Source organism: Molossus molossus, unplaced genomic scaffold (assembly GCF_014108415.1).
Source record: "Molossus molossus isolate mMolMol1 unplaced genomic scaffold, mMolMol1.p scaffold_m16_p_6, whole genome shotgun sequence".
Lineage (NCBI taxonomy): Eukaryota > Metazoa > Chordata > Mammalia > Chiroptera > Molossidae > Molossus > Molossus molossus.
In genome coordinates this window covers 76345119-76364570 of record NW_023425399.1, presented here as the reverse complement: position 1 = coordinate 76364570, position 19452 = coordinate 76345119, and the positions used below count along the sequence as shown (strand labels likewise).

Genomic DNA, 19452 nt, shown 5'->3' with positions numbered 1-19452 from the left:
GAGCTCTCCCATGTTTAGATGGAGCATCTCGGGTTTCAGAGACTTCTCTGGTATAACCCTCCTTGCTTACCTTTCCATCACAGCCAAATCCGAGAGGAAAGAAAGGAAGTGATGGTCATTATTCTGGCCATGACATGCTTCTTCATTGTGAAGTCTTTCCGTTCCAAAGAGGTTTTCCAGGCAACTATGTCCCCCCGCCACCAATCTACTCTACCCATCACACCTTGCCCCTTTAATCAATGCCTTGTTATTTTAACTTTTTTACTGAACTAGGTTCCCCAACAACCTTTAATTAGAGTTACCATTTTATTAAACACTATGTTCCAAGTACATATGGTTTACTTCATGTACTCCTCAAAATAACCTTTTGAACTAAAAGGTATTGTATCCCTGTTTTACAGATGATAAAACCAAGGCTCAGAGAGGTTAAATAACTCACTCAGGGTCACATCCTTAGGAAGGGATGCTCTCAAAGGGAGTATATTTGATTCCAAAGCCCATGCTCTTAATTATGATGCCACACAATCTAGTTTGGGATTCTAGTACCAACTGGTTCCTTCTTGAAAGAACCCAAGAAGTTCTTTCTGGAAGTGTTAAAACCCACATATTAATGGCTTCCATACATTTCTCTTCCTTCTACTTCTCATTCTATTCTCTTGTTCCTTACATGTTTGTTGGCATTTCACTGGGATACGGGGTGGCTTGGTAACTCTAGTCGCATGGAAGTAGTCTGCTGTAAAACTCAGGTTTACAAGTTGGCCAGGACACATTCAGGCCTGCCCACTCAATGCCCCAAACTGAAAGCATCTCCTCTAACCCAAAGCATTTCCTCTTCAGAGCATTATGCCAAAACTTCGACTTATGATACAAGCATGCCCGATAGTTTATTCATTCGATCATAAACTACTGACCTGCTAAGAGCCAGATACTATCCTGCAGGAGATAGTCTGACGCGGACCTGAATCATTCTTCAAACCAAGCTTTTCATTCTCATTTCCCTTTCAGTTATTATTTTAATCTCCTTGTGAAATAATTATATTCTTTTACTGTTTTATTTTCCCATTGTCCCAATTCCTTCAACTCTTTTTTTCATCCTTGTCATTTCATCACTCGTCTAAATTCTTCTGAAGACTAGAAAGGGTGTGAACACATACAAAAAAATAAAATGAAGTATTTACAAATTCTGGAAAGGACACAGAATCTCATACAGGAATAACATTCAGAGTATGTGACAACTAGGGCAGCATGCTTTCTGAGCTCCTAGGACACACCAAGCACGTGCCACCTTGTACCTGTTGGTCCTTCTGCTTGGAGCACATTTGCCCACCTTCCTCCTGGGGCTGATTTCCTCTCAACTCGATTCTGCACATCAGCACCTCCTTACACAAGCCTCCCCAACTACTCAACCTAGAGAAGCTTCCCCTCGTTAAATGCTATCAGGAAGTCCTGTCTATTCTCTCTAAGACACAGTAACAATCTATAATTATTGTATATGTTCACTCGTTAGTTGCAGTCTCCCCATAGCACGTTAGCTCCATGTAGGCAGGGACCTTTCCTGCCTTGTTCAGAACGGTATTCCCAGCCCACTGTATCTCCACCCTCTGTGCTTGGCACATAGCTGTCGATAAATATTTGCTAAATTTCCCAGTGGGTGAATATTCTACACGAATGTGTATACACACGTGTCTCCGGGCAGCGGTTCTTTCCTTAGTAGATAAGAATCTGCATCAGAGATCATCCACAAAGGACATTCTACTCACTCTTGTCAAGCTTCCAGGTGTCGGGCTGGTGAATAAGGACAATGAGCCAATCTACAAGTGACAGTCAAGACCTTAGTCCCTCATCAGGACAATGCAGGCAAGAGCAAGGTGCCCACTCCTCTGAGTCCTATGTTTCCCCTTGGAATGGCACCAGGCAGGGATCAGATGACAGGAGAATTATCTCACCTGCGGGAAAGCCCCAAACGAAAGGCTCCTGCTTTCTCTGGGGGTAAAAGAAGAGAGGAACAGGAGTAGAAAAGTACTGAGGCAGAGTGCGGGAAGGTGCCTCTTGATAAGAAGTCCCTGTGGAGGCCGCCAGGGAGCGCTCACGTTGGGCTGAGAATGCAGATGTGCCCTGAGCAGGGCTGGTCCAGGTGACACAATCCTTGACTGCAGCTCCCTTCAGAAAACCGCCTTTGCAGTCACCACTCACCACGCACAGAGCTGGCGTGGTGGGGAGGCCGCTTCCCCCGAGGCCTGCCCGTCAAAGCCCTGTAACTGCCTATGGTTGGACCCCAGACCCATGTGGGACCCAGAGACAGTCTCCTCACCCACCTCGCAGATCATTTCAGCGATGCAGCACTTGGCCGTGGCCGTCCTTCTCTCAGTCCCTCGTGCTGCAGTATTCCATCACTCTTTTCGTGTCCCGGTTAGTGAAGACGGGGAACCACTGGATACAAACACCTCAGCAGTGGTTCTGAAGGCCCTTGGCCTCATCTTCCTTGTGGTCAGTCAAGCAGTCCTACTGTGATGTGTTCCAGTCATCATCCTTACTCACAGTGACAGCTGCTGTACTAACAGCCAGAGAAAAACAACACCTCCGAACTCAGGCAAGGAAGTGATCAAAGGAAAATGAGGCTGCAGGTAACACCAAGTACGTGAGGGGTACAGAGTGACTGCAAAGCCAGATGGTGCTCAGAGAGAGGGAGCAAAGATGTCATGGGTCCTAGCATTTCCATTAGAGAGTGACTTCAATAGCTATAGATAGATAGATATAGATATAGATATATAGAAATAGATATAGATATAGATATATTTTTTAATCCTCACCCGAGGACATTTTTTCCTTTTTTGTTTAGGTAGAGTGGGAGGGAGAGAGAGAAAGAGAGAGAGAGAGAGAGAAAAAAAAACATCGACGTGAAAGGGACACATCGACAGGTTGCCACCCGCACGACCCAACCAGGGCCGGGGACAAACTGCAACCGAGGCATGCGCCCTTAGTGAGAACTGAACCCGGGTCTCTCTGGACCGCAGGCCGATGCTCTAACCACTGAGCCAAACCGGCCAGGGCCAATAGCTATATTTTTATCTAAAGGTCTGCTAAGTTGACCTAAAGGATAATGACATAAAACAAAAGAAAGAAAAATTAACCAGTTTATGGCAACTTTACTAAGAGACTTTCCCAGTGAGGTTTCCCAGCATTTTCTGTTAATTTTTCTGGTTCATTAAAAACATTCAAAATCAATGTCACATTTAAGATACATTAAGTGATAGCTGTCACAATGAAATAGAAATCTGCTTGGAAACAGATGAGACATGTAAGAAAATTGAAAGTCTGAAAATTTTGTGTTCTCATCAAATCACTATGCAAACTGTCTTAAAGAGAATCTTTGCCACCAATGTCTTTTGTGCATCCAAATCCTCCACAATATTTAGTCTCTGCAGAGCCAATCTCAGGACATAAGAAACCAGACCTTTCATGTTACTCTCCCTCCCTGAACTCCCCCTGCTGCCGCCCCAGAGTCCTCACTAAGGAAGGAACCATCCTACCACAGGGATCTGTGCAAAAAAGGGGTCCAAGTTTCACAGGTACCCATTGTCCCCAAACTCCATCACCCAACCTGCATTAAGCAATCATTTCTTTATGCTCTTTGATATGTTCTTCATATTTAAGGATGCCTCAGTGTGGGTGATCCCTAAATATTTGTTCAACCGGCAACCTCTTGGGTCGACGCTCAACCACTGGGCCACACAAGCTGGGCATCAATAAAATTATTATTTTTTTAAAATAATGCTGACTGACCAGCTGATCTGGCTCAGTGGTTGAGGATCGACCCATGTGCCAAGAGGTCTCCGGTTTGATTCCCCGTCAGGGCACATGCCCAGGTTGTGGGCCTAATCCCGAGTGTGGGGGGTGCAAGAGGCAGCCAATCGATGTTCTCTCACATTGATGTTTCTGTCTCTTCCTCTCCCTTCTTCTCTCTAAAAATCAATAAAGAAAAAAATTTTTTTTAAATATTGCTGACTGACTGAGAGATTGGTTATCTGATTTACAATTAAAGTTACTGCTATAGACTGAATATTTGTATCTCCCCAACCCCCAAAATATTCATATGTTGAGACCTAACCACCTAGATGATGGTATTAGAATGAGGGCTCCACCTACATAAATGAAATGTGTGGCCTTTGAAAGAGGCCAGAGAGATGCCTCATCCTTCCCACCTTCTGAGGACACCCAGAAAGACTAAGTCTAAGAAGTGGATCCTCAGACACTGAATCTGCCCATACCTTGACCTTGAATTGGCCAGCCTCCAGAACTATGAGAAATAAACATATGCTGTTTATAAGCTACCCAATTTATAGTATTTTGGTATGGCATTCCAAACAGACTAAGATAGTTACTGTACAGGATTAGTCTCCTAAGACTGCCAAAATAAAATACCACCAACTGGTGTCTTAGAACAGAAAACTATTGTCTCACAGGTCTGGAAGCTGGAAGTCTGAAATCAAGCAGGACCATGCTCCCTCTGAAACCCGCAGAGAAAGGAGCCTTCCTTGCCTCTTCCAGCTTCTGGTGGCCCAGTCCTGGTCATTGGTCTTGTCACTGCATCAGACACCTCTACTTGAAATTCAACACATCCAAAGGCAGGTTGAGGAAATTCGGGTATTTGTTTTGTTGAACAGCACTTCCATCAAGGTGTTGGTGTAGTAGGAAAATTTTATGATGATGTTGTTCTTTGAATATTTCTTCGAAAAGCATCTATGCAGTGTCTACGACAAGCTGCCACAGGAGAAACAGATGTGAGCAGGAAAATGTGGCCCCACCCTCAGCTCATGATCTAATAAGGATACAGACATGAAAATAAGTGGCTCCAAGGTGGTGAATTAAATCAGCAAGGTGGTGAAAAAATTTGGCTGGAACTCTGAGGGAGGAGTTGTGAGCATGGCATTGGCAGCATAACATAGTGGGTAAGGGTGTGAACTCTGCAGCCAGAGCACCTGGCTTTTCCACATCCTAGCTGTGTGATCTTGAAGAAAACACTTAACCTCTCTGTGCTTCCGTTTCCTCATATTTAAAATGAGCATGCTCAGTGTACCTCTTTCATACATTGTGAGAATTAAGAAGTCAGTATGTGTAAGGTGCTTTAAGAGCAGTGCCAAGCACCAGCAGGTGTTATATGTGTGTGTTAAATGAATACCCTGCACTGCGCCGGGGAGTACATTCCCTGGTTACTAGACTATTCTCCCTGCTCACCATTTCACCTCCCTTATTTGGTATCACTCCTATACACAGTATGGTGAAACTAGAAAGTAATGAAGAATTACTTCTCTTCCCCACTATTCACAGTTAAGATATGTGTACATAATCTAATTAGAACTCCGATTTCTCTTTAGATAATATTCATTTTATTAATTCCCTGTGTGTTTTCTGAGCATCTAGAATGGGAAAACCTCTAAGGGAAAACAATAAGCTTATGACACTGAGAAACTGGCAAGACACACGAGACTCAATGAGCTGGCTTTCCCCGGGGCAGGTTCCACCCTGTTGGCAGGAAGGACCTAATGCAGGCCCTGCTGGCTCATACAAACAGCTCTATTTTGTGAAGCAGAAAAAAGGATCCCTGCCTCCGAGCAGATACAGCTTGCCCAGGCTGATGTCAGCCCCCACCTACCCCTTGGCCAGGAACCCACGTATACAGCACAACTGTAGGCAGTTCCATTGACTAAGACCACTGCGGTACCAGTTAATAAATCCAGAATGTCAATCAAGAGTTAATAAGGTTTCATGAAAGTCTGAATCTCAACCAGAAATAAATGTATGATCTGGAATAATGTATTATTACCACCAAAATTAACCTTAAAAAGTTAATATCTCCCCCTAAAGAAGGTTACTTTAGTTAGCTGATCTAGGGAAAAAAAAAAGGGGGGGGGTCTTTTATTTTTCTTTTTTGACTCATTCATTTATTCACAAACATTTACTGAGTGGCTCTTACACGCCAGGCACCATGCTGGATGCCAAGTATGCACAGATGATCCAGACACAGCCTTTCTGTAGATGACTACTTTTTTATGCCCTGATTTTCTTTAAAGACCAGGGAAACTCCTGTGAGGGAAAATATAATATCACCTTATCATCCATATTATCAAACTATTCTCACTTAGAGTGGGAGAACTCTGGCTCTGCAGTCATGGAAACCTGAGTTTGAATTCTCACTCTATCAGCTTTCTGACCTTGGAAAATCGTGATAAATCATTTTTGTAGCTTACAACTTTAGAAGTCTTACCAAAGAATTTTTTCACCCCATGAAAAAAAAACACATTCACTGAGCACTATGCACCAATAAATATACTAAGTGATTTTTATCCTCCCAATAAACCTGTGAGGTAGACATTATTATTAATCCTGTTTTATATATGAAGGCACCGAGATTAGGCATCCGGATTGGGAAAAAAGAAATAAAACACATATAATGCTGCATGTAGAAAATTCTAAAGAGTCTACAAAAAACCCTGGCCAGTTTGGCTCAGCAGTTAGAGCTTTGACCTGCGGTCCAGAGAGACCCGGGTTCAATTCCCGCTAAGGGCACGTACCTCAGTTGCAGTTTGTCCCCAGCCCTGGTTGGGTCGTGTGGGTGGCAACCACTCCATGTGTTCCCTTCACATCGACGTTTCTCTCTCTCTCTCTCTCTCTCTCTCTCTCTCTCCTCCTCGCTCTCCCTCCCACTCTATCTGAACAAAAAATGGAAAAAATGTCCTCAGGTGAGGATAAAAAAAAAGAGTCTACCAAAAAAAAAAAAAAAAAACTACAGCAAGATCATAGGATACAAAATCGACAAGCAAAAATCAACTGCATTTCTAATGTAGATGTGTGTGCAACTATTTGTAGATATACAAATATTTTATAGCTCTGGCCATTGAAAGGGTATAGAAGCAATGACAAATGAGCACACTTCATACCCAGATCTTTGTTTTTAATACCACACTCAATTAAAAAGAAAGAAAGAAACAACAACAACAACAAAACAGCTCCTTGGAAAAATAGTTGGTTTCAAGGCCAGAGTAAAGCAAATAAAAAATGACCCTGGAATACCTTGTGGTATTAGAGAGAAAGAAAGCACTCAAAAAAAAAAAAAAAGATGTGGGTATATCACCAAAAGTAGCAGAGAAGGGAGCTTCAGGGATCTGTTTCTCCACTGAAGCAACAATTAACCTGGCAAAAACTGTCAGAATAAACTTTTTCAGAACTCTTTCATCTATTAAAAAACCTACAGCCTACATCATCAAACTTGAAGGTAAGTCCATTGAAATTATCCTGCTTGAGGATAAGAAAGGAAAAAAAGAATGAAGAAAAATAAACAAGCCCATGGGACGTTTGGGACACAATAAAATGGACCAATATACACATTATAGGAGTCTCAGAAGGAGAAAAGACAGAAAACGAGGCAGAAAAGATATTTGAGGAAATAATGGTTGTAACTTTCCAAATGTGATTAAGGACATGAATTTACACATCCAAGAAGTTCATCAAATTCCAAATAGGGTAAACTCAAAGAGATCTGCACTAAGATATGTTATAATCAAACTGTCAAAAGACAGAGAAAATCTTGTAACAGCAAGAGAGAAGCAACTCATTACATATAAGGGATTTCCAATAAGATTAACAGCCTATTTTTTATTACAAACCATGAAAGCCAGAGGCAGTGAGATTACATATTTAGAGGACTTAAAGAAAAAAATACATCAGTTAAGAATTCTACAAGTAGCCCCTGGCCAGTTTGGCTCAGCGGTTAGAGTGTTGGCCTGTGGACCAGAGAATCCTGGGTTCAATTCCCGCTAAGGGCACGTACCTTGGTTGCGGCTCATCCCCGGTCACTGTTGGGGTCGTGCAGGTGGCAACCGATCGACGTGTCTCTTTCACATTGATGTTTCTCTCTCTCTCTCTCTTCCTCCCTCTCTCCCTCCTGCTCTATCTGAAGGTAAACGCAAAAATGTCCTCAGGTGAAAATTAAAAAAAAAAAAAAAAGAATTCTACAAGTGGTAAGAATGAAAAGGATGGACCTAGAGGATATTACACTAAAAGAAATAAGTCAGTCAAATAAAGACAGCCCTGGCCAGTTTTGCTCAGCGGTTAGAGCGTTGACCTGCGGTCCAGAGAGACCCGGGTTCAGTTCCCGCTAAGGGCATGTACTTAGGTTGCAGTTTGTCCCCGGCCCTGGTTGGGTTGTGCGGGAGGCAGCCACTCAATGTGTCCCTTTCACATGGATGTTTCTCTCTCTCTTCCTCTCTCTCCCTCCCGCTCTATCTGAATAAAAAATGGAAAATGTCCTCGGGTGAGGATAAAAAAAAGAAAGACAGATAACATGATTTCACTTATATGTGGAATCTAAAAAACAATATAAATGAACAAATAAAACTGAAAGAGATTCATATATACAGAGAACAGAATGATGGTTGCCAGAGGGTAGGGGATTGTGAAGTGGGTGAAAACAGTGAAGGGATTAAGAAGTACAACTTAATCCCAGCTGGCTCAGTGGCTGAGTATCGACCCATGTACCAAGAGGTCACTGGTTCGATTCCCAGTCAGGGCACATACCCAGTTTGTGGGCCCGATCCCCAGTGGGGGGCATGCAGGAGGCAGTCAATTGATGTTCTCTCTCATCAATGTTTCTATCTCTTTTTCCCTCTCACTCCCTCTCTCTAGAATCAATAAAGAAAAAAAATTGTTTTTAAAGAAGTACAACTGAAAATAAAATATATTCACAGAGATGTGACTTAAAATAAAATATAAAATAGTCACAGGGATGTAAAGTACAGCATGGGGAAATATAGTCAATAATGTAATAACTATGTATGGAGCCACGTGGGCACTGAAAATACTAGAGGAAACACTTTGAAAAGTATATAATTGTCTAACTACTATGTTATATACCTGAAATGAATACAAAACAATACTGAATGTATACTATAATTCAAATTTTTAAAAAAGAATTCTACAAGTGATAAAATTATCCTTCAAAAATAAGGAACAGATTAGAACATTCCCAAAGAAACAAAAGCTGAAGAAGTGTATTGCCAGCAGACCTGATTTATAAGAAATGCTAAAGAGAGTCCTTCGAATAAAAATGAAAGAACAATAGACAGTATTCAAAGCCATATGAAGAAATAAAGAACACCAATAGAGGTAACTATATATAGATAAATATAAAAGCCAGCATTATTGTATTTTTTTCTATATGATTTAAAAGACAAATGTATAGAATAATAATTATAAAGGGGAGGGTAAAATAGATCTACAGTTGTTGGTATGGAAAAAGACATGCAGGTTATGATTATTATTATAGCTTTATTAACTCTGTATTTTGAGTACTCACAACTATAAACCTACTTTTTCCCCACCCTATATATTTAGGATGTTAATTCTAATCCCCAGAGAAAGAAAATAACTAAAATAACTAAAAATATGAAGAAAAAAATGAGATCAAAATGGTATACTAGAAAAAAAAGAAATTAAGTACAAAAGAAGATAGTAATGGAGGAATTGAGAGACCAAAAAATATAAGACATAGAGAAAACAAATACCAAAATGGCAGAAGTCCTTCAATAATTACTTTAAATGTAAATGAATTAGATTGACCAATTTAAAGGCAGAGATTGGAAGAATGGATAAAAAAAAAAAAAAAAAAAAAAAAGATCCAAATACATGTGGGAAAACAAATAAGCACATATAAGCTGCTTGCAAGAGATTCACTTTAGATCCAAAGACATAAATAAGTTGAAAGTGAAAGGACAGAGAACAATTTTCCCATGCAAATAGAAACCAAAAGAGAATTGGAGTGACTATACTAGTATCAGATAAAATAGAAGATCGGAAAGGGTATAATTCAGACTTCAAGTCAAAAATTGTTACAAGAGATAAAAATGGATATTACACATTGATAAAAAACCCAATTCATCAGGGAGATAAAACAATTTAAATATAGCTGTGCCTGGCCAGTGTGGCTCACTAGTTGAACATCAACCCATGCACCAAGAGGTCGCTGATTCAATTCCCGGTCAGGGCACATGCTGAGGTTGTGGGCCCAGTCCCGGGGCATGCAGGAGGCAGCCAATCAACGTTCTTTCTCATCAGTGTTTCTCTCTCTCTTTCTCCTTTCCTTTCTCTAAAATCAATAAATAAAAAATATTAAATATAGCTGCATCAAACAAAAGAGCCTCAAATATACAGGGAAAAGAATTTGACGTAATTGAAGGAAAAAATTGTTCTATAATAGTTGGAGACATCAATACTCCACTTTTAATAACAGCAGTTTCTCAAAAACTTAAACATAAACTTACTATATGATCTAACAATTTGACTCATAGGCATCTACCCAAGAAAATTGAAAACATATGTCCACACAAAGATTTGTTTGTGAATGTTCATAGCAGCATTACTTATAATAGCAAAAAACCTAGAAACAGCACAAATGTCCATCAACTAGTGAATGGATAAAGAAAATGAGGTAAAGCCATACAATGGAATACTATTTTCTACCAAAAAAAAAAAAAAAAAAAAAAAAAGAACTACTAACTCATGCAACAATATGAATGAACCTCAAAATCATTATGCTAATTGAGAGAAATCAGACACAAAAGACCACATATGCTGTATTGTTCCACTTATATGAATTTCCAGAAATGGCAAATCTTTAGAGACAGAAATCACCTTAGTGGAGATACATGCAGAGATTGAGTAGACAGGAGAACTTTTAGAGCTGAAGGAAATATTCTACAATGAGATTCTAGTGTTAGCTGCACAACTCCATAAACTTACTGAAAATTGAATTCATACTTACAGTGGATGCATGTTATGGTATTTAAATTATGCTTCAATAAAGCTGTTTAAAATGACTCACATGCTTTAGTCTAGTTTTGGTAAAATAAAATTTAAAAGATGTGAAGAAAACCTGTAGTTTTTCACATTCATATGTGCAGTAAAGATGTAAAACATACAGCTATCTTTCTGTAATGGCTTAGGTATGGGGTTTATTTCCAAAATAGAGTACTCATACAACTCAGCAAAAGGAAGACAAAGAATTCAATTAAAAAATGGGCAGAGGACCTAAATAGACACCTCTCCAAACAGGACATATAAATGGCCAAGAGACATATGAAAAAATACTCAACATCACTAATCATCAGAGAGATGCAAATTAAAACAACTGTGAGGTATCACCTCACACCTGCCAGAATGGCTGCCATCAACAAATCATCAAACAACAATTGCTGATGAAAGTTTGGAGAAAAGGGGACTCTAGCACACTGCTGGTGGGAATGCAAACTGGTGCAGCCACTATGGAAACAATATGGTGTTTCCTCAAAAAATTAAAAATTGAACTGCCATTTGACCCAGTGATCCCACTTCTAGGAATATATCCTAAGAAGCCTGAAACACCAATCAGAAAGAATATATGTACCTCCATGTTCATAGCAGCACTATTTACAATAGCTAAGATCTGGAAACAACCCAAGTGTCCATCAGTAGATGAGGGGATAAAAAAGCTGTGCTACATATGCAGCTGTAAAAAAGAATGATCTCTTATCCTTTGAGATGACATAGAGGGACCTGGAGAGTATTATGGTAAGCGAAATAAGCCAATCAAAGAAAGACAAATACCACATGATCTCACTTATTTGTGGAATATAATGAACAAAATAAGCTGATGAATAAAACAGACCCAGAGACATAGAAGTAGGGTTCAGACTGACAAAACTCAGAGAAAAGGGGTGAGGGGGGCAGGGAAGAGGTAAACCAAAGAACTTATATGCATATATGCATAATCCAATGACATAAACAACAATGCTGGGGATCGGGAGGAGGATGTCCGAGGGGAGAAAAGGAGAAACATCTGTAACAAAAATAAGTTAGTTTAAATAAATAAATAAATAAATAAATAAATAAATAAATAAATAAATAAATAAAATGAAAAAGAAAGGGGCTGGAATTAATGTTTTGTCTTCTTCTTTCCCTCTAACTGTATATTTCTTTTTCTCAGATTAAATAGTTCACACTTGCTGGCACAGGTAATTCAGAGTATGAAGTAAAATTGCCTTCAAGGACTGAACATTCCCAGTTCCAACTATTCACCAGCGACCCTGAAGGGCCTCGTGCTCCAGCCGTCTGTGATTGGTTGAGAAACAAATTGCTGAGATTCTGGTATGAGGAACCATGTTTCTACACTGGTGAATGAATTGGTTTTTCCAAGGAAAACACTTAATGTTTGTCTTCTTCAAATGATTCGTATATAAATTTTCATTGCTAAATTGTCATTGGCTAATGTCCACAAACACAAAACAACTATTAGGAAAATCACTTTTTGAAAAAGAATCACCCATCTTTAAATTGATGACTGTAGTCATTGGCCTGATGTCTCAAAATAACTCTTATCATTAATCATTGCTGTAAATATATCAATGGACATAGTTAAAATCTTACATTTTCCGGTCCTCGCCCAAGATTTTCACATCACTTTCACAAAGAAAAAGGCCTTGTTGAAGTTAACAAATGGTTCTCTTTCACAACAATTCTATAAACAGGACCTAAGTGCAGTTGAGTTTCCTGTTTATGGACATTAGTCCAAGTTACACAAACACACGGCTGAGACTGTGTTGTGGCAAACACTCTCACTCTTAGTCATAACTCGTGTGTGCTTCTCTATCAATATCAGTCAGGTTAGCTACACATATCAAAGTGTAATGAAGGAACATAAGATGTTGAACTGTCAATGCACAAAATCAAAATCATATATTTGGTAGATACGTGCATTTCATCCCTTGTGAGTATAGTGTATGTGCCAAGCTAAACCAAACATAAGGTTGTATTTTAGACACAGCCTTCCATTTTTTAGCCTGTAACTGTACCTCCACACCACCATCCTTTCATTCAATATTTTCTGAGCACCTATATAGTTCCAGGCTTTGTTCTAAGCACTGGAGATACAGCTATGAACCAGACAGAATCCCTGAATCAAAGAGCAATCAAACTCCAAAAACGTAATGTCTGAGCATTAACAGGTATATAAAATCTTATTTGACGAATATCAGGTCCAGAGAAACCAGTGAACATTTTTCACACAAAAATAAAAATTCAGATTTTTAAAACACCCTGCCTGTTGACACATGCTACCATTTAAGTATCAGCATTGTCATTATAGAATCAGGATCATAAACTCAGATTTTAGTCTAAGATGTGACTTTATTCATTTTTTCGCAAAATCCTTCTGACCTAAAATTCTAAACCCTGGCTGGCCCCAACGAATTATTTTCAGAAAGTTCAAAAGAACAGAACTATTTTTTTTTTATCCTCACCTAAGAACATGTTTCCATTTTTGTTCAGAGAGAGAGAGAGAGAGAAGCATCGATGTGAAAGGGACACATCGAGTGGCTGCTTCCCGCACAGCCCCAACCAGGATTGGGGAGAAATCGCAACCGAGGTATGTGCCCTTGACTGGAATCAAACCCACGACTCATTGGTCCACGGGCTGATGCTCTAACCACTGAGCGAAATCAGCCAGGGTGGAATAGAACTATTTTAGTTAAATCTTCATTTCCCATCTTGAGCTGTACATGAGCAGACTTCAACTACTATCGCTCAGGCACAACCAACTGATTAATCATAACCTTTCTTCCCTTCTCTCACCCACCAACCTCCACCCCTCATTTCTTTGAAAGGCGGGTCTGTAGCTGCCAACACTGGGCTATCACGGTGTCTAACAGCCTGGACTCTAGAACTCAGCTTCCCTTTCTGTTCTCAGACACATTTCTCCTTACATGAGAACCTCTCACACCAGCCATCAGTGCCTCTCCCCAAGCCCTCAACTCTGAAAGCAGAAAGCACTATTCAGGGGAGCGTTTTGTTCATCTCTCGTTTTCAGGAAAGCCAAGACAATCCCAAATGTTTTTTTTTTTCCTGCAGGCTACACCCTGGCCTAGAAACACAGTCACTTCCTACTCTATCTAGGACTGTGAACCTAGGTTTAATGACCTGTTCTGGAAAGTCAACCAGGAAAAGGAAACATGACTTTTCTGGACCTCCAAAACAGAAGTATCAAACTATGAACACAATAAAAATACCAGATGGAGAAAATGAGGGATGGTGGCCTCTTCCTCTGCAAATCTGGGGGAGAGGAGTCCGTTGAAAATGTCTTCCTTCTCCTTGCATCTACTCTCCCCTTAATTAGGACAGTTTTCTCCAAAGTTGGCTGTACCAGGCAATCCAGTGGGTGCACCAAGGGAATACTGACTTCTTTGTACATTTATTTTACTTAAAAATAAGAAATTTAATTTTACTAATATTTAATATATGGATTGCTTAGGTATCTTCACAGAGTACACAAGTTGGCTGGTCACAAGTCACCGATGGTCCTGAATATCTGTCCAAGAGAAGAGAAGGGGTTCTACCAGGCCATCATCTGACCTTGACACTCGAAATTTATATGTGTCCAGTTAAGTGGACATGGAGATTCTATTCTTCTGAAGAGCAGAATAGTTACAATCTTCTATTGAAATGGGGAGTGACCATGAAATTCTTTTGACTACACGTGTTAACTGGTTAGCTCATGATAAATCACTTAAAGACCTTTTAAATTTAAAGATAAATTACAGCCCTGGCCAGTTTGGCTCAGCAGTTAGAGCGTCAGCCCGTGGTCCAGAGATACCCAGGTTAGGTTCCTGCTAAGGGCATGAACCTCGGTTGTGGTTTGTCCCCGGCCCCTGTTGGGGTTGTGTGGGTGGCAGCCAGTTGATGTGTCTTTCTCACATGGATGTTTCTCTCTCTCTCTCTTCCCCCCTCTCTCCCTCCTGCTCTATCTGAAGATGAATGCAAAAATGTCCTTGGGTGAGGATAAAAAGAGAGAAAGAAAGAAAGAAAGAAAGAAAGAAAGAAAGAAAGAAAGAAAGAAAGAAAGGAAGGAAGGAGAAAGAGAGAAAGAAAGGGAGAAAGAGAGAGAGAGGGAGAGAGAAAGAAAGAAAGAAAGAAAGAAAGAAAGAAAGAAAGAAAGAAAGAAAGAAAGAAAGAAAACATTTTTTTTCACATAAATTCCAAATGTGCTGACTTTTTCAGGGATGACAAGTGGCTGCCAGTAATATACTACCTGATGGATATTTACAAAACAATAGAGGTATTTACTCTGTTCTATCAAAATAAAGTGTTGTTTTAACAATGTGTGAAAAAGTAAATACTGTTCTAACAAATGTATGCTTTGGAAAGAGCAGTTTTTAAAAATAGATGTTTGGAAATGTTTTTTTTGTTGTTGTTGTTGCTAAAAATATGGAACCGTTACTCTAAAAGTTCTCATAGTTGCACATTTTAAAAACACGGAAACAGAATTTTTTAACATATTCTAATATTTTCCAAAAGAGAACTTACCATGTGTTTTGAATCTATTGTTTGAAACATTAAAACACAACACCTTCCTACCAGAAAGTACTGAATACCACTTGAAAAGCAAACATTTACTGGCCAAGTTTCTACTTTACATCCTTAACATAACTGAAGGATGGGGCAGAAATATGAGTGCTGTGATTTAGTGAACTCAGACACCCTGTGCAGTCACACAGGGCCCCACTCTTAGAGAGTCCTCTGACTTGGTTTAATTCTCTGCTATTACCATCTTGAAATGCTTAATGATTTTTTAACAAAGGGGTTGCTCATTTTCATTTTGCGTTGGACTTCATAAATTATGTAGTTGGTTCTGCCCTAGCTGGTTTGGCTAAGCAGTTAGAGCATCGGCCTGCGGTCCTGAGAGACCCGGGTTTGGTTCCCACTAAGGGCATGTACCTTGGTTGCACGTTGTCCCCGGCCCTGGTTGGTCGTGCAGGTGGCAACCACTCAATGTGTCCCTTTCACGTCGATGTTTCTCTCTCTCCCCCTCCCTCCCACTCTACCTGAACAAAAAATGAAAAAATGTCTTCGGTTGAGGATAAAAAATAATAAAATAAAATAAAAATAAATAAATTATGTAGTTGGTTCTGGAGCTTAGTCAATGCAGTTCTTCCATTTGAATCTACATATTTTTTGAGGTATCTCTTCAGCTATAACAATTGCTAAATTCAACTATTAATATAAAACAACTTTGAATTGTATCATAAGTGCTAAACTAAACTTGTAAAAAATAATTACACATATAAGTACTTTTGCATATCTGTATATTTATGAATAGTTATACACAATCACAAATAAAATTTTTAGAGAAAGCAAAATTATTTTGATCTTTTAATAAATAAAATGAAAGTATTTTCAGCATTATTTTTCTTTTACATTTCTATTTTGCATGTTTTAAGTACACACAATATATTAATAAAGTAATACATGCATATAATTTCTAAATAAATAAACATGTATGGGCACTGCAGAGTCAACAGCTTGTCAGGTATGCCAGTGCCTAGTCAAAAGAGTTTCAAAAACTCTCAGTGACAATCTTTAGCTTTTGGAGCACAAGCTCCAACATTACTCCCTCTTCTGGCAACACTTTGGTATTCTTCAGCAACACTTCCCAGCATCTGAAGGGAGCAATTGTGGCTTAGCATAAAGCGGCTTTTGGAGGCAGGACTGGGTTCAAATCCAGATGCCCTACTGTAGGACATAGGCGCCTTTCTTAACCTGCACCTGATCCATTTCCCAGCGCTGTTGCGAGGATTGTGTGTTAGGACCTGGCACACAACCACAAGCTGATTCAGCACCACCAGCTCTATCATTTACACCTGGCGTTCGCGGTGAGCGTTTCTAATGGACTCAAGCGCTGTACCTGTCGATCTCAAGTCTTATTTGTCCCAATGACTCTGAATGGTGGCACTTCAGGCAGTGGAGTGAAGTGCATCTTTTCAATGACATCGAAATGGTACTACTAATGTAATTTAAAAAATCTCTCTTAAAATACACCACGGAAACCAACGGCTACCAATGTCTCCTCGGAATAAGGTAGAGGAGATGAAGTGGCTTGAAGTGGCTTGAAGGAGGCGCGCTAGCGAACTCCGTGTGGACCCAAAGCCTGGCCGAGGGGTACCTGGGTGACGAGCCGAGTCAGAACTGGACCACGGTTCCCTGCATCCCTAGCGCACAGATTCGGGATTTCTCCTCTGCTCGCCCAAACCTGAGGCCAGACTTCATTCACCTGGCATGCTTTACCCATCCCCGCCTCGGGCCGCGCGTTGACAAGGGCGATGCTCCCAAGGGATCGCTCGCGGGACATCGCGCCCACCTCCCACGGTCGCCGGCCCGCGCCAGAGTTGAGGGAGCTCTTCCCACTCGTCTGGGGTCACTAGCGCGCGCGGGGAAAGGGCTCAATTCCTTCGCCCCTTGTGGCTGAACCACGCGGGGAGGGAGGCCGCCCCCAGTTCCCCCCACCCCTGGCTCTCACCCCGGACCTTACCTGGATGGTGTGGCCTCTGCCGGGGGCGGTGGGCCCCCCTACCAACTTGCAGTAGAGCTCCGGCCGGGGCTGCGCGCCTCCGGGCTCCGGCTCCCCGCAGGTGGCGGTGGCCCAAATCCTCGCCGCCTGGGCCAAGTTGAAGTAGGGCGGATGCAGGCTGAGCCCGGCTGCGGCTGGGGCTCCCCGAGCGGCGGTGCACACGGCGGGCAGCAAGAGCTGCAGCAGCAGCAGCAGCGACGGCAGGACTGGCGGCGGTACCCAGTCCCGAGCCCGCGCGGCCGCAGCCATCCCGCCGCGCATGGCCCTCCCTCCTGGGCGGCCCGCGGAGGGGCTCGGGGAGGCGGGGGAAAGGGGAGCCCCGCAGTCCGGACAGCACAGTCCTCCAGCTGGGCGGGCGAGCGCTGCCCCGGAGCCCACGGCGTGGGGGAGGCTTCTGTCCTGTGGAATCTGCCTGCAGCGGGCACCGCCGGATCAGGAACTGACAGCGCCCAGCCCCGAGCCAGCAGACAGCGTCGCTGCAAGCGCGCAGTGCGCTGCAAACTTTGCGGGCGGGGAAGGCAAAAGGCGTTCCCGGGCTCCCATCCTAACGGCTCAAGCTCGGGGCCCGGACAGCCCCAACTTCCCACGGCCAGAGCAAAATCAGATATTTCTCCTTTCTAGATACTCACGGTAGTCCAGAAAAGTCAGCTCTGGACCTTGGACAAGGGAGGAGGCTTACAGCAAATTTGGGTGAGGTATCAGAGGAAAGTGCCATTCATGCAGAACTTATATAAAAGATATTGTGATTTCTCAGACAAGCCTCAGTTCTCAAACTGTGCGTCACCGACATCTATGGCACTGCAGCCACATACTGCGTCTGGAAGCAAAGGAGCTCAAAGGGGATTGTGAGTGGCAGAATGAACGCATTTAAGAGACAGCCAATAGTGGAAATTGTAGTTGTCAAACTGGAAATTCACCCTGGAGGAAATCCTCTAGATGCCCAATGTGAAAGATGTTGAGTGAAATACTGGAGCTGTCAAGCTGACCTTAGGATATACCATACTCTGGCAGGGACTGAGGCTTGGTCTGGAATGCAGGAACACCTCACCAAACGAAGCCCACATAGGCCCTCTAAGCAATTAGAGAGGGGGTCAGCTGTTGGCCATTAGGGGCAGAAGTTCCTCAGAAGTAGGGCTGGAGCTCTGAAGGATGGAGCAAAACCCCAAAACGGAAAAGCCACAAAGATTGATGTATTGATGACCTAAAAAGTAACAATGTGTGCATGAAAAGCACCGTAACTAAACAAAAATGGAAAATAAATGAGGGAGGAGGAAATTTATACCATTAAAAGACATAGGATTAATGACTTTCATATATAAACTGCTTTTACAAAATAATTAGGAAAAGTTGAACACTCGTGGCTAAGAAACCTAACATGATTCACAGAAAGTAAATGTTTTAAGATAATAAACATGAAAAAATATGTGTCCTTCCTGGAAATTGAAATACAAGCAAAGCACCAATGAGACTCATCTTCCACATTCCAAACTAGCAAACAAGTTTTTAAATAAAACTGAAAGTTGAAGAGAATTCAGGGACTCAAGTATCACACCCTTGGTAGAAGTGAGAAAAATATGTAACCTTTCAGGGAGGCAATTTTTGCAGTGCTTAACAAATGACTCCAATGCACATATGTTTTGCCCTAACAATTCCACTTTAGATATTTATATACAGGAAATAATTCAGAAAGTTTGCGAAGATTTATTTTATTTTTTATTTTTTATCCTCACCCGAGGACATTTTTCCTTTTTTTTTTTTGTTCAGGTAGAGTGGGAGGGAGAGAGAGGAACAGAGAGAGAGAGAGAAACATCGACGTGAAAGGAACACATTGAGCACAACTGACCAGGGCCGGGGACAAACTACAACCGAGGTACGCGCCCTTAGCGGGAACCGAACCCGGGTCTCTCAGGACCGCAGGCCGACGCTCTAACCGCTGAGCCAAACCGGTCAGGGCAAGTTTGCGAAGATTTAATGGTGAGTACTTTTCAGAACTTTTTATAACTTTTTTCAAGTTTAAAAGAAAC

The 19452-nt window shown here is 41.5% G+C and overlaps 1 protein-coding gene across 3 annotated transcripts in view; it reads right to left on the bottom strand.

Moving 5' to 3' along the window:
* Window positions 1-17721, bottom strand: part of LAMA3 (laminin subunit alpha 3) — a 249933-nt gene extending 232212 nt beyond the window's left edge. For 2 of the 3 annotated variants that reach the window (XM_036245198.1, XM_036245200.1), the window contains exon 1: window positions 17390-17721. In XM_036245198.1, coding sequence (XP_036101091.1) covers window positions 17390-17689 — 300 coding nt within the window. In that variant the 5' untranslated portion in view covers window positions 17690-17721. The remainder of the gene's footprint in view (window positions 1-17389) is intronic. The other variant, XM_036245199.1, reaches the window with a different exon arrangement.
* Window positions 17722-19452: the final 1731 nt, after the last annotated feature.